The sequence below is a fragment of the Schistocerca americana genome, chromosome 9 (genome assembly GCF_021461395.2).
Source record: "Schistocerca americana isolate TAMUIC-IGC-003095 chromosome 9, iqSchAmer2.1, whole genome shotgun sequence".
NCBI classification, from domain to species: domain Eukaryota; kingdom Metazoa; phylum Arthropoda; class Insecta; order Orthoptera; family Acrididae; genus Schistocerca; species Schistocerca americana.
The window spans coordinates 3,862,723-3,876,548 of record NC_060127.1 but is presented as its reverse complement, the minus strand read 5'-3'; the positions used below and the strand labels follow the sequence as shown (position 1 = coordinate 3,876,548).

General features: G+C 40.6%; 1 protein-coding gene across 1 annotated transcript in view; it reads right to left on the bottom strand.

The window, feature by feature from the left end:
- The window catches only part of LOC124550893 (fibrous sheath CABYR-binding protein-like), a 114,195-nt gene that overhangs the window by 31,267 nt on the left and 69,102 nt on the right, over positions 1–13,826 (bottom strand). Inside the window, exons 11-12 of the mRNA XM_047125669.1 lie at positions 11,194–11,364; positions 7,388–7,436 (exon numbers count right to left, since the gene is read on the bottom strand). Coding sequence (XP_046981625.1) covers positions 7,388–7,436; positions 11,194–11,364 — 220 coding nt within the window. The remainder of the gene's footprint in view (positions 1–7,387; positions 7,437–11,193; positions 11,365–13,826) is intronic.

Sequence of the window (13,826 nt, the reverse complement as noted above, 5' to 3'; positions counted from 1 at the left end):
GCTCGCAAACCACTGGAAAAAGCTGGAGTGTATAGGATCCCATGCAGCTGTGGTGATGTTTATGTGGGTACCACTAAAAGAACTGTTTCTAAACGTTTGGAAGAGCATAAGGGAAATTGCAGAAGAGGAGAAACGGAACAATCAGCTGTTGCGGAGCATGCTTTCCAGCCAGGGAACCACAATATTCGTTTCGAGGAGACGCAAGTACTAGTGGCCACAAGCGGATATTACGAAAGGCTCTACAGGGAGGCAATCGAAATCGCTAAACACCCTAATAATTTCAACCGTAAGGAGGAGGGTGTGAAATTAAATGGCATATGGATGCCGGTGTTAAAGAAGATGTGTACCACCCGCCCACTACTGAGTGATGGCAACGGCGATCGACAGCAACGGACAGCGGCCAATTGCACTGACGTTTTCAAAACACGTGACGTCACGCTGCGGCGTGGGAGCGCGCGGACACGGAATTTAGCGGCAGTCAGTAGCGAGCCAGTGGGTGTGTTGGACCTTCCATCGAGCTACGGACCCCCTTGAAGATGTCTCCCGCAGTCGGAGACGAAACGTTGGGAATCAACACAGAATTCGTCAATCAACCACGGCATAACAGCCCGGATAATTATAATGGACATGATATTTCCGGCCGTGAAAGTCTACATTTTAGTATTGTGAATGTCTGCGATGCACCGCGAGTATGAAACCAGCGCAATATGAATTCAGTGCGCAATTTAATAGGTAAAACTTGGAACACGGCCATAGAATGAAAGTGAAAGAACTTGGTGCACCCAGACCCGATCTAATGATCAATCAAGAACAGGAACAGTGCAAATCTAGGCAAGGAAACAAATGCAGTTTTAACAGAGCAATGTATGATGCAGCTGAATGGTTGTGTGGTTGTGAAGTGAAAAAATGCATTTTTCTGTTTCACCTGTCTTCTTACAAATAGTACTGATAGTGCCTGGACTGAAACTGGTATCACTGACTTAAAGAATTTTCACTCAAAGGTGAAAAAACATAATTCCAGCGAAAACAATAAATAGCTTCATTGAGTTTTCGATGCTAGAGAAAGTGTACATTATGTGCCAATTAGACAGTGCTTACCGCCGTAATATAAAGATATATAATGAAAATGTATCAAAAACTCGGTATATTCTGGGTAAACTGATAGACTGTATTAAATTTTGCGGCAAATTCGAGCTTGCCTTAAGGGGCCATGACGAAACAGAAGATTCCAAAAACCCAGGAATTTTTCGAGGATTAGTCAGTCTTATGGCAGAACTGGACTGCGTCTTGAAGCAGCACATTGAGAAATCAGAAAACCGTGTCTTCTTAGGCCTCTCGAAGACAATTCAAAATGAACTCCTGGAATCAATTTATGAGGTATGCCTCAATCTCATCAGGAGTGAACTGTTGAAGGCATTCTTTCTCGCAGTAGAAGTTGATGAAACTACTGACTGTGCAAATTTGTCACAATTGGTCCTAATAATTCGCTATGAGATACTGGGACAAATAAATGAAAGATTTATTTCCTTTGTACGCCCAAAAAGTCACAGTGCAGACGATGTAACTGCAGCTGTTCTCTGCGAGCTAGAGAAAATGAATGTACATGAAACACCTGAAAAACTGATAGCTCAGTGTTATGACAGTCCTACTGTTATGAGTGGCCATAAAAGTGGAGTTCAAACTAGAATTAGAGAAATGTACAGGAATGGTCACTTTATTCACTGTTACGCCCATCAGTTAAATTTAATTGTTGAACGTTGTGTGACGGGCAATAAACAAGTGCGGATCTTCTTTAGCAACTTGGAAGGAATTTCCACCTTTTTTCCCGGTCTTCTAGGCGTACAGCCATTCTTGACGATGTAGTGAAGAAGCGTATTCCTACCTGTCCTCAATCCATCAGATGGAATTTTAAATCACGGAGCGTAACCACTGTGTACAAATACCAAAAGGAAATAGTTGAGTGCCTAGAAAGAATTATTGATGATGATGCCAGTGATTACAAGACAATAAACAAGGCCACGGGACTGAAGGGTTTCCTGCAAGACGAAGATTTCCTCTTCTGGTTAAATTTTTTTAATACAGTCATGCCTCATTGTGACATTCTCTTTAATCAATTGCAGCATAGGAAGATTGATGCAGTGAAAACTGTTGAATATGTATCACACTTTGCAGATTCTGTCCAGCAAATTAGGGCCTCACTTGAAACTGACTATCACTGGGGACAGTGGGGACTGCAAAACGGGGATGTTTCACAGAATCAAGAATAGTATGTGCGCGAAACATTTGCGACCTCATCACAACTCAGATCAGAGAACGATTCAGTTTCAATGATCACTTATCGATTGCACAGCTGCTTGATTCATCGTTGTTTGCAAAACATCAAACTATTTTTCCCTTAAAATAGCTGTTAATTTGTTCAATTCAGTCTTCAGATCTACGTCATGAGCTGAATTCCGAAAAGATTTTATGAAGGCATCAGGTGCTTTGACCTTGTTGAACTTTCTTTACGATAACAATCTGGCTAAAGCTTTTCCTGAAGTATGACGACCGGAGAGGCAGAACGCTGCTTCTCTACGTTAAGGCGAGTGAAAACATTCATGTGCAACACTATGAATGAGGACAGACTTCGTGCGCCTGCAATGTGTTCCTTAGAAAAAGAATTACTGAATCCGCCAAATTTCAATGAAATGGTCGTAGACCAGTTTGCTCTGCAGAAGGGGAGAGGAGCTGACTTCGTCTATATACAAATGAATTGAGGTAGGCTAAGCAAAAGTGCATTCATAATTGATAAGAGGTAATTTCTTTATATGAAGTCCTACTTAGCCTATTAAGTGAAGTGATTAAAAAAGGGTAGTGTCATGTTTGGCCAGTCATAAAGGTGATGACATTTTCCGAAACAAATCACTTTTGGTGCCGGTACAGTGTGTTGCACTACAGTGTCACATTTTGTGTACTTTAGCACAACAAACCGTACTAAAAATGACGTATTTTGGAGAGATCTTTAGTGCATTATTTCACATAAATGCATATTTTCATAATACACAATAAATATGAACTGTTTGCTTTTCAAACATACGAATTAATATGGCAGTTGCACGGATTGCTCATGCCACCCAATCACAGCACAAGACCTGTGACGTCACGAAAACATCACAGTATCGTCGTGCGAACTCGTAAGCTTCGAGCTTTGGAGGTAAACCACAATAAATGCCTTAAGTTTAGAACTGAAAACACCAAAAATATTAAGCAGCCGCAAAGTTAACATTCACCGCATTACAGATCTCTCCGAAATGCGTCTTTTCATATGATTTGCTGCAAAGTGTCAGAAAATGTAATGAGGACGTATGAAAACACTAACCAAAGATTTTAACTCGAAGTTAGTTTCTAATGATATTTAATACCTGATTATAGAAGATACAGTACGTAAAATTATGGACAGAGAGTGATCTGCCCACCCCCTTCCCCCTGAATTCTTAGTTGTTTATGTCAGACTAATCTGTAGCGTAACTCGAGGTCTATGTTGGTTCCGATCGATAAATGCTGCAGCCTTCCCCAGTATAGAAACCACGAGCCGCGCCTGGTCAAGAGTGTGCCACAAATATCTAATTTCAGGCATTATTTCTCACCACGGGTAACGCAGCAGATGACAACCTTCCCTTAACGACAGAGATCGACAGCGTCTGTGTGGAGTTGTCAGTGCTAATACAGGGTGTCTACATGGACAAGAAAAAAAAATTCCCGGATTTCCCGGTTAAAAACACAATTTCTCCCGGATGAAATTACGTATAAAGAGGGTGAAAATACATCCGTGTTAAGTAACAGTATGCTTTCCCTCGGAGCTGTAAAACCCATCAGTCCTTTGAATCGTAAAGGTCTTATACCAGCGGAGGACGTAGCAGCACTTTAGGAAACGAAATCCAGGAAAAACAATGCGTTTGGAAAGTTGTTTGATGCGAGACAATATGCATAAAGTTTATTTTCGTATTGCGAAAGTATACACACAAATTCCACAAATTACAGCACGGTAGCTTCCGAAACTCTAAAATAGAGATTGCGTTGAGCGATGCACTTTTGTCAGCCAGTCATAGCTCAAGTCACATGATCTCGCTAGCGAATAACGGCAGTTATTCAGAGCACGAGGCCTACGAGAAAGACAGGCCGCGGTGCGTACGTTACGAAGGTAGCCCGAGCTCGCTCAAATCAGCAAAGTGCGTTTCTACACCGGTTAACTCGTAAGTAGATGTGTATGTACGAACGAGAATTGCATCGTCTATTGGCATCCACTGTTATTAGTCCTATAATGATAGGAAGTCCGTATGCCTACTAACAGGCTCTAATTTGGCAATTAAAATCGTGCCAAAATGATTATCAGTTGCGTAGAAAAGTCGAGGTGTTCTGGCATGAAGAGGCCTGTGACATTGCTCACTAACACATTATGCACATTTTTTTGAAGGTCAATTACACTTTTTGCCATCGATTGCATAATTTTTTATCTATGAAAGAACAACGTTAAATATGAAAACTAACTTGAAGCTCGGTCTTTTTTTAGTGTGTGTTACATGTTAATTCATATCAAATACAAATGTGCCGGTAAAATTTTAAATAGTGGCATAAATGACTTATCTTCTGGGCCCGACATTTTTCAAATGGCTGATCCTCAAAGTGTTATGTTTCGAATGAGAGTTATAACGCCCTGTGATTTAAGAAATTCACTGCACATTCTCACACGTAACATAAATCATCTTGCGTGGAAATTTAATTTGTAAGTAATGCATCTCAAGCCACTATTCGTAATATTTTATGGTGATCTGTTAGAAATGTAAAGAATTGTGACGTGACGCACATCGAATGCACATTAGTTGTTACGGACGTACTGCATAATCTTCGACCTAAAGCCTTTGACACTTTTCAGTGTCGGCAAACTGGTCTGTGCATTGTGTGGATTACCCATTTCTATGCAACTACTAAACTTTTATTTTTGTGTTATTCTCTGATTTATGTTTCATTTCTGCAGTATTATTCAGCAGTAGTGGAATAAGTTCTTTGTCAGCGTATCAGATCTTACACGTCAAACCTACAAAACTTTAACTGAAATCTAAAACAATGAAAAATCCCGGAATTCTAAAAAATTCCCGGGTTTTTCCCGGATTTGTCCCGGATGAAAAAATTCCCGGGTTTTTCCCGGATCTCCCGGATGTCCCGAGCCGTATACACCCTGTAATAGACAAGCAACATTGTGTGAAATAACTGCAAAAATCAATATGGGACATACAGTGAATATATCCATTACGACAGTGCAGCGAAATTTGGTGTTAATGTGCTACAGCAGCATACGACCGACACGAGTGCCCTTGCTAACAGCATTACACCACCTGCAGTGCCTCTCCATTGGACACTGGACGACTGGAAAACTGTGGCCTGATCAGATGAGTACCAATTTCAATTAGTAAGAACTTTTGGTAGGTTTCCAGCATGGTGCAGACCCCACAAAGCCATGGACCCAAGTTGTCTAGAAGGCACTGTGTAAGCTGGTGGTGGCTCCGTAATGGTGTGGGCTGTGTTTACGGGGAATGGATTGGGTCCTCCGGTCCAAATTAAGTGATCATTGATCATAGACTAGAAATGGATACGTTCAGCTACTTGGGGGTCATTTGCAGCTTTTCATGCACTTCACATTCCCAAAGAAACGATGGAATTTTTATAGACAACAATGCACCATGTCACTGAGCCACAATTGATCGAGGTGGTTTGAACATTCTGGACAATTTGATTGAATGGTTTGGTCGTGCAGACTGCCTGACGTGAATCACATCAAACGTTTATGGGACACAACTGAGTGGTCAGTTCGTGCACAAAATCCCGCACCAGCAGACTTTTGTAATTACCTGTATGACACAACAGAGACAGCACGACTCAGTATTTCTGCACAGGACTTCCAACAACTTGTCGAGTCCGTGCCACATCGAGCCGCTGCACTGCACTACGCAAAAGGAAGCCCAACGCGATATTATGGAGTATCCCGTGACTCTTGTCTCCTCAATGTATAAAAATGGAAGGTTTGTGTAAACATCATAACAGGATAATGTCACTGACAAAAAAACTGTTTATACCAAAACTCTGGGAAACTCTCAAGGAATACTGACAAAACAATGAAGTGTTGGAACCTCTAATGTCACTTTACCACCTGCCACTCATACGGAAAATGAGTCAGTATCTTATGAGTATTATATGCTTTGAGAAGCAGATGCGAATAAAACCAGGAACTACTCAAAAAATCTGCAAACAAGCACAAATCACACAGCTACTTGAAAAGATAAAGATAAATAAGAAATACACATTAATAATATACCATTGGTGAAGTTTTGACATCTTCCCCGGGCATAGTGTGATTAACTGATCACTCTCAGATAATGTCTGTGACGATATAGCAGCACAAACACAAAATTCCACTGTGGTCAGTGTCAAACACATTCTGAGATGAAACTTCTTGGCAGATTAAAACAGTGAGCCAGATCGAGACTTTTGCCTTCCACAGGCAAGTGCTCTACCAACTGAGCTACCCAAGCACGACTCACGGCCCGTCCTAACAGCTTTACTTCTGCCGCCAGTACCTCATCTAGTACCTTCCAATATCCGTTCTTACAGAGTGCTGGTCTTACAAGTCTCACAAAAGAGCTTCTGTGAAATCTGGAAGGTAGAAGATGGGGTTGTGGTGGAAATAAAGCCATAATGTGGATCAAGGGTCTGCTTGCATAGTTCAGCCAGTAGAGCAATTGCCCGCAAAAGGCAAACGTCCAGAGTATGCATTTTGGTCCATCACCCAGTTTTAATCTGCCAGGTAGTTTCACATCACTGCATACTCGGCAGCGGAGTGAAAATTTCATTCAAACAGAGCTATTAGTGTTTCCACGAGCTTAAAAACCCCTAAAACCACTAATTTATTATAAATTATGCCCATTATTTTTCTTTTTGCACTTTTTGTTATATTTTTAATATCAATTTATTTCCTTTTTAATGAATATGATTATCAGCTTCTAGCAAAAGCTGAGATATTATGAAGCCTGCAGACTTCCTTGAAAGTCAATGAATAAAATTATTACCTGAAAAATACATACAAAATAAAATAAATGAGGGGAGAAAAGTGATACAAAATTAAAAGGAAGCAAACTAAATCAAAAGTGCCCTTCCACAATTCACCACCCATTCACAATTTAGAGGCTGACTTTAGTCGACCCCTATCTATGTCTTAAAAACAAGGCACGTACTGAACCTAGATTTAAAAATTTAAGGCATCTGACGTTCCAGCCATAAAGTGTTTTGAGCAATGCAACATTTTGTTATTTTTCCTTTTACATTTTAAAGAAGAAAGAGGAAATGTTTTACTTACCTGTTTCAGTTTCACTGCTTGGCATTGCTTCCATCTCTGACAGAATTGTCTGAAAAAGCATTAAAGGACCTATTTTTATGTCTATAGAGTAATGAAAAGTCCTTGGTGGAATAGAAATAATGGAAGGGGTGAAGGTAACAACACCCTGTTCAGACAAATCCTCCTCCTACAGATTCAAAGGAGGGATCTTTCACTCCCCAGCAACACGCTCAGCCTCACTTACGTGCCTACCGATAATTTGACACCTCAGCTACATAACGAGTTGTTACCTTTACTCCTCCTATTATTTATAGTCTTCTGTTTCACAATTTTGGAGACAAGATATCTAGTAGTAGTAAAATTCAAGTTAATGTTTCACAAGCATCACACTGCTATAAGATATATTTAAATTTCTGCAAGTCTGACAACAGCACAGCAGTCTATATTTGCAGCTGATGTTATACTGTTCAACCTATGGACTTCTAATATTTTTCCCCCATCAATCCCAAATTTACCACTTCAATCTACAGAAATCAGCATTTTTGTCTGATGCACTTTTCTCAAAATTATATAATTTTTTTTTATAAGAATTCTTTATAAACCTTATCTTACTATTTATCGAAGTGACTAGGAGAGAAGTCAACACAGTTTTACAAGTTTTTGTCGGTGTAGTACACCCGACACATCTAGACGCGAGTAATGGCGCTCCATGTTTCTGACACTCGTGCCGTGTGTCACTCTTCGTACTTGCTTTGCACATCACACAGTGTCTGGCACGATTTCTTGGTAGGATTGGGACGGGGTAGATAAACCTAACAAAATTTGCCCAATGAGGGAAATATCAGACTGGAGCCGTCCACACCTAGGGTAGTCTGGTAAAGTGACCTGATCTAATACATCCTCAGCCAGCTGAATTATAAACAGACTGAAACAAGATTTTTTTTCCTTCTTACTTCATTTAGTATGACATATGAATTGAAAATACAAATGTCCATTAAGTAAAAGAATTTTTTCTTATATCCTTTGGCATATCTTCTCAGGAGAAGAAAAGATGACAACTGTGGTCCTGTATGTAAAATGCGTTCATTGAACTTTTGTAATGTGCAATTCCTTGGGACTTCTGGACTGGGGCTATCAGTTTTTCCTGTTGTGGTCATACTGACACCTGTACAGATAGTGAACTTGTGTGAAAAGGATACAAGTGTGGATCCAACTGTCCCTACTGCATCTGTGTCCCTCTCAGTGAGGGGAGATGTACTGTACGGCCACCAACCAAATGAGGCTGCATGAGGTCCTTAACAGGAGTTTCACCGATCAGTGTTTGTTTATTGTTCGGCTCAGGTTTTTTTCGTATAAATATCAAATTCTGAACAGTGGTTCACAAATTTTGAAGAACTTTCTGAAAAATGCCCCTATTTGGTGATTGGATTGGATATAGCAGTCTACCTCTAAATTTCATGAGGCTTTTATCAAATGCAACATCATCATCTGGGAAATAAACACTTTGGAAATTTTGTTTCATATGGCCAGTGCAATAGGTTGCAACTTGCTCAGACAGTTTGCAGAATCAGCATTTTCATTATTTAAAAAACGAAGGAACCTAGAAATATGCAAGAATCTACATAGCACAGCGTCAGAAAAGAAAGGAGTACAAATTGAATTTTTTAAGGACCATTATGACTGAAGTGTTGTCCTCTTCACCTGTGCCATAACAACACATAAAGCAAAATATACTTGAATTTCATCAGATATAGTAGGAAACCTAGCATTGTTTGATCTCTAAGTAGCACATTTTTTGTAACCATCTGTTGCATATCTGTTTGGCTCTACTGCTACATCCGCCTAGAAAGACATGTGGACCATTTTTCTGTACATATCTAAGGGGGTTAGTTGTTGAGGATGTTGTCTCTGAACTGGAAGATTGATGCCACTAAAGGCAGAAAATGAAATTTTGTAAGGTTTATACTGATTTATTCCCCATTTCCATTTTTCTACCTTCTGTTTTTTAGCAACACAAGCACCTGTTGCAGCAACACATGCTATCTGCTTCATTTGCCTCTCTGTCATCACTAATATTGCAACCTCTGACAATAAAGATCGGTGTATAGTCCTGTAACATAAACGTAGATGAACTGTGAACTACAGTAACCTTACTGTACTCTGAAATAGTCACCTCTCATAACAGTGCACCGCTGAGCTCTGCGATACATGTCCTGGAAACTTTGCAAAAAGTCTTCCTTTGAGATTGTGTTCAAAGGCCATGTACCGTTTTGTATGTCAGTAATATCACCAAACCCCCTTCCTTTCAAAGCAAGTCTGAGTCGAGGGCATAGGAAAGAGTTTGGAGGATTGAGATCCGGCAACTATGGTGGATGTTCAAGTTGTACCACCTCCTTTTTTTCCAGGAACTGTTTGACAATATTGGCTGTGTGTGGGCGAGCGTTGTTGTGAACAAAAAAACAGGAACATTGTATTGCGTACTGAAGTCGTACTCTGCGTAGACATTGCATGAAAAGGATCAAAATTTCAATGTACTGTGCAGTGTTCAACGTCGTTCCCTCAGGTAGAAATTCCTTGTGGATAATGCCTAAACTATCAAAAAAGTTGATGGGCATCGTTTTGATGCGTGAGTTTTTGGCTCTGACCTTTTTCAGACAAGATGATGTCAGAACGCCATTCCAGGCTTTGCCATTTCGTTTCAGGGCCGTACCGGAGGCACCAGGTTTCATCCTCAGTGACAATACAGTTCAAGAAATTGGGTGTCACGTCCACCGTTTCGACAAAATCCTGTAAAGCCTCTAAACGTGTCTGCTTCTGATCGCCAGACAACAACACGTTTTCCTCTTCCCTAATTCCTGAGTAAGGATTTGTTGCACGGATTCACGGTTCATCTGCAGTTCATCCACTATCACGGGCACAGTTAATCAATGGTCATTTGTGATTAATGTCCTCACTTTCTCAATGCTTTCGTCACTGACAGCAGTTGCCGTTCGTCCACTATGGGGATTGTCAGAAATACGTTCCCGACCTCCTCGACAACGGGCGAACCGCTCGTATATACACCTCATGGACAGTGCTTGATGTCCATAAACACATACCAGCAATGGATGTGTTTCTTTTGGTGTCTTTCCAAGCTTAAAACGAAACTTTAAATTCATCCTTTGCTCATTCAGTGTCCTGTTCTCAGTTCAGAACCAACGCACTTCATCCAACAGGTCTAACACACAACACACGCAATGCTCAACTGAACCACGGTGAGAGCAGGTTATCAACATCGGCTGCTACACAGGTGCAGTGTTGTGAGTCGCCAGTGTTGCCCAATCAACTGTTCTGACTTCATTCACCGAACTTTATTGTCAAAGGTTATATTTCCCTCACTGTCTTCATTATCTGAACTACGAGAAATATCACTTTCAGAAACATCACTGTCACTTTTATTTAATGGACTTTCCTCTTCTGAGAAAAACTATTTAAGGTATGGCACTGATCGCTGCTACAAAGCTCGTGAAATAACCCCAAAAATGATTGCTCGTATCTCACAAAATATCTAAAGAAATGGAGCATGACATACACCACCAAACAGATCAATTTATCAGCTTTCTGACAGTATGTAACATGCCATGCGATCTATTGACAGAAAAGAACGAACATTAAGAAGAAGCTATAGCTGCTCGGCCCGTCTCACACACAGCAACGAAATAATGGACTCTGAACCTACGGCCGGCTCTGAGCCAGATGTATAAGCAACTGTCGCACATGATGCAAATCCCCGCCAGTGGCCTTAGGCGCAGAAGATGAAGCAGCAATACACAGCCAGCATGCAGTACCTCGGGAGGCAGCAGAGCTCCACCTTCATCCTCAGCAGCCGCCCCTTCATCGGCCGCAGCCCCAGCTGGGTGTCCACCACAACACAGTGGAGACGGAGAGAGGGGAGGCGGTGGCGGCTCGGCAGCTTTCTCACCCACTGCTTCTTCCACACTCACTGTGAATTCTCCTTGCTGAAATCATGATGTTAGTGGGGAATGAAAAATTTGAATTTGTGTCATATGCAAGTACAGTTGCAAATTCTGCCTCAAAATGCGAATAAATGCTATTTTGTAACAGAGTGTGTCCAAATGAATTATTTTATCAGAGTTTGAAATGGCTTTATTTTCTGAATACAAATATCAAAAATGTAACCAATTTGCAGTCGCCAGTACCACACATCACCTGGTGAAGTTCAGTTTGTAAATGACACGTGTAAGAATAAGCATGAAAAATAAAAAGTAAGCGGACGTAACGGCATATCGGTGCACTCTGAGTTCCGATGCCCCCCGACTGTGGGTGATCAGACAGTCAGTATTAGACGTGTACGGCGTAATGCGACATGGGCCTCAGTTAAGGGACCCAGAATCTTAGAACAAAGAAACAAACACATCTGTCTGCCAGCTAAAGTTCAAAACTCAATATCATGCGAACACTTTAACGTCGTAGTTTAGGTGGCCAGTGTTTTGACCACGGGTTGCTTCAAATACCAGTACAAGTCGAGCCTTGACTATCTCGTTTAGGACACTGTCAACCCCAACAAGCTGTTGCGTAGTAGCTATTACCAAACGTTGTGTGTCACTTTCTTATTTTGAAACGAGCTAAGACACTAAGCCCAGTCTACCATGGAGTCCAATTACTATGCTCAACATGAGAATGGATCGGCAACTCTATGACCATGTGTCAATCTGCTTTTACCTAAATACAGAACACTTGTGTAGAATTTCTTGATTCAAAAACTTTACCAACAGCCGTATGTTTTGGTTTGTTTTATTTTATATCTCAAATGTCACCAGTTTCGGCAAATCAATATTGCAATCTTCAGGCCACATACGCTATTGCGCATTAACAATCTTATCAAATGGTGCCATAAAACTGGAATCGTAGATCCGATCACTGACTGAGTCAGTGTCAACCATTCACAGGAATCTGATGCATAACAATCACATTTATGATTCCAGTTTTATGGCACCATTTGATAAGATTGTTAATACGCTAATAGCGCTTGGGGCCTGAAGATGGCAATATTGAGTTGCTGAAACTGATAACATTTGAGATATAAAATAAAATACACCAAAACATATGGCTGTTGGTAAAGGTTTTTGACTCGAGAAATATGTACCAGCCGATGTAACATAATGGACCGACAGAGACCTGTGTAGAATGGCCGAGAGAGAGAGAGAGAGAGAGAGAGAGAGAGAGAGAGAGAGAGAGAGAGAGAGAGAGAGATTTCCCTGCACTGTCCCTCCCCCTCTGGCAGTCTTAATTGTAGTGTGTTTACACTTGTAGCCAAGTGCCAGTTACAGCTATGTAGCCTAACTACACAAAAGATTGAAATCGGTATTCTGCAGATTGTATAATCATCAAATTTAGTGCGAAAAGAAAAATAATGTCTAGAGATGCCTTGAATCAGAGAAGTATTTTGTTCACCAGTGGGAAAATGATGCTGTTTCTTGACAGAAACAATAATTTGTTGAAAGCTTAAACAGAGTTAAAATAAGAAACCAAGTAAAGACAACTTCAGAAGAAATGTTCTAGTTTTCTGCAAAAGCAAGCATTCCAATCAAAAAGCTCCCAATTACCACTTTTTTTAACAGTCAATTTACAAAACACTAAGACTTTGTCTTCCAGCAAGTGGCATGACACCCTTTCCAATTTGTAAGTCTAATCATCTAATATGAAGTTGCCAATATAAAACTTTCAAAAGTATCAATTTTGATGGGGTTCTTACCAAACTGAAACAGCTGAATTTCTCAAACAGATCAATATAGCTACCTCAAAATCTGTGTGTCAGAGACGCCACGATCAAGAAATGTGCTGCGCTCAAAGTTCCATTCTCAACCCACTGCTTTTCCTGGCATTTATCATGGATGCTTCACTCTTGTAACTACTACTATTATGCTGACGATACACAACTGTAGGTGAGTGCCAGCCCTCAGAACACTGCTGCTGCCCTAACAGTTGGGATGATCTTTTCTCTATATCACGATGGGCATGAAACCTAAGTCCTAAACTAGACCCTAACATGTCACAGGTCACTATCATCTCTCATTGAAAGTCAACCAACCGACATTTTCGCAAAACAGTCCCTCTGATGTTCCTCAATGGTATCCAATTATCATTTCAAGAAACAGTGAACAACCTTGGCATAACTTCAGCTGCTGCAACTTGCAATTTAAAAGTTTAGAAAAATATTTCCACCTCAAACAAAACAAAAACTAGTTCTGTGCTTTATCCTGCCAAACCCTTAATACTGTGATGTACAATAAAGCACAAATAATGAAAACTACAGACAACTCATTGTTTGATTGTATTAGTCCTTCCTACACTCAGTTAGGTTAGATGTGACTAGATAGACGGCACTATTTTCACACTCTTTGCTCCACTTGTTTATCAGTCACTGGTGCTCTCAATACCTTTCCTCACATAAGAAATA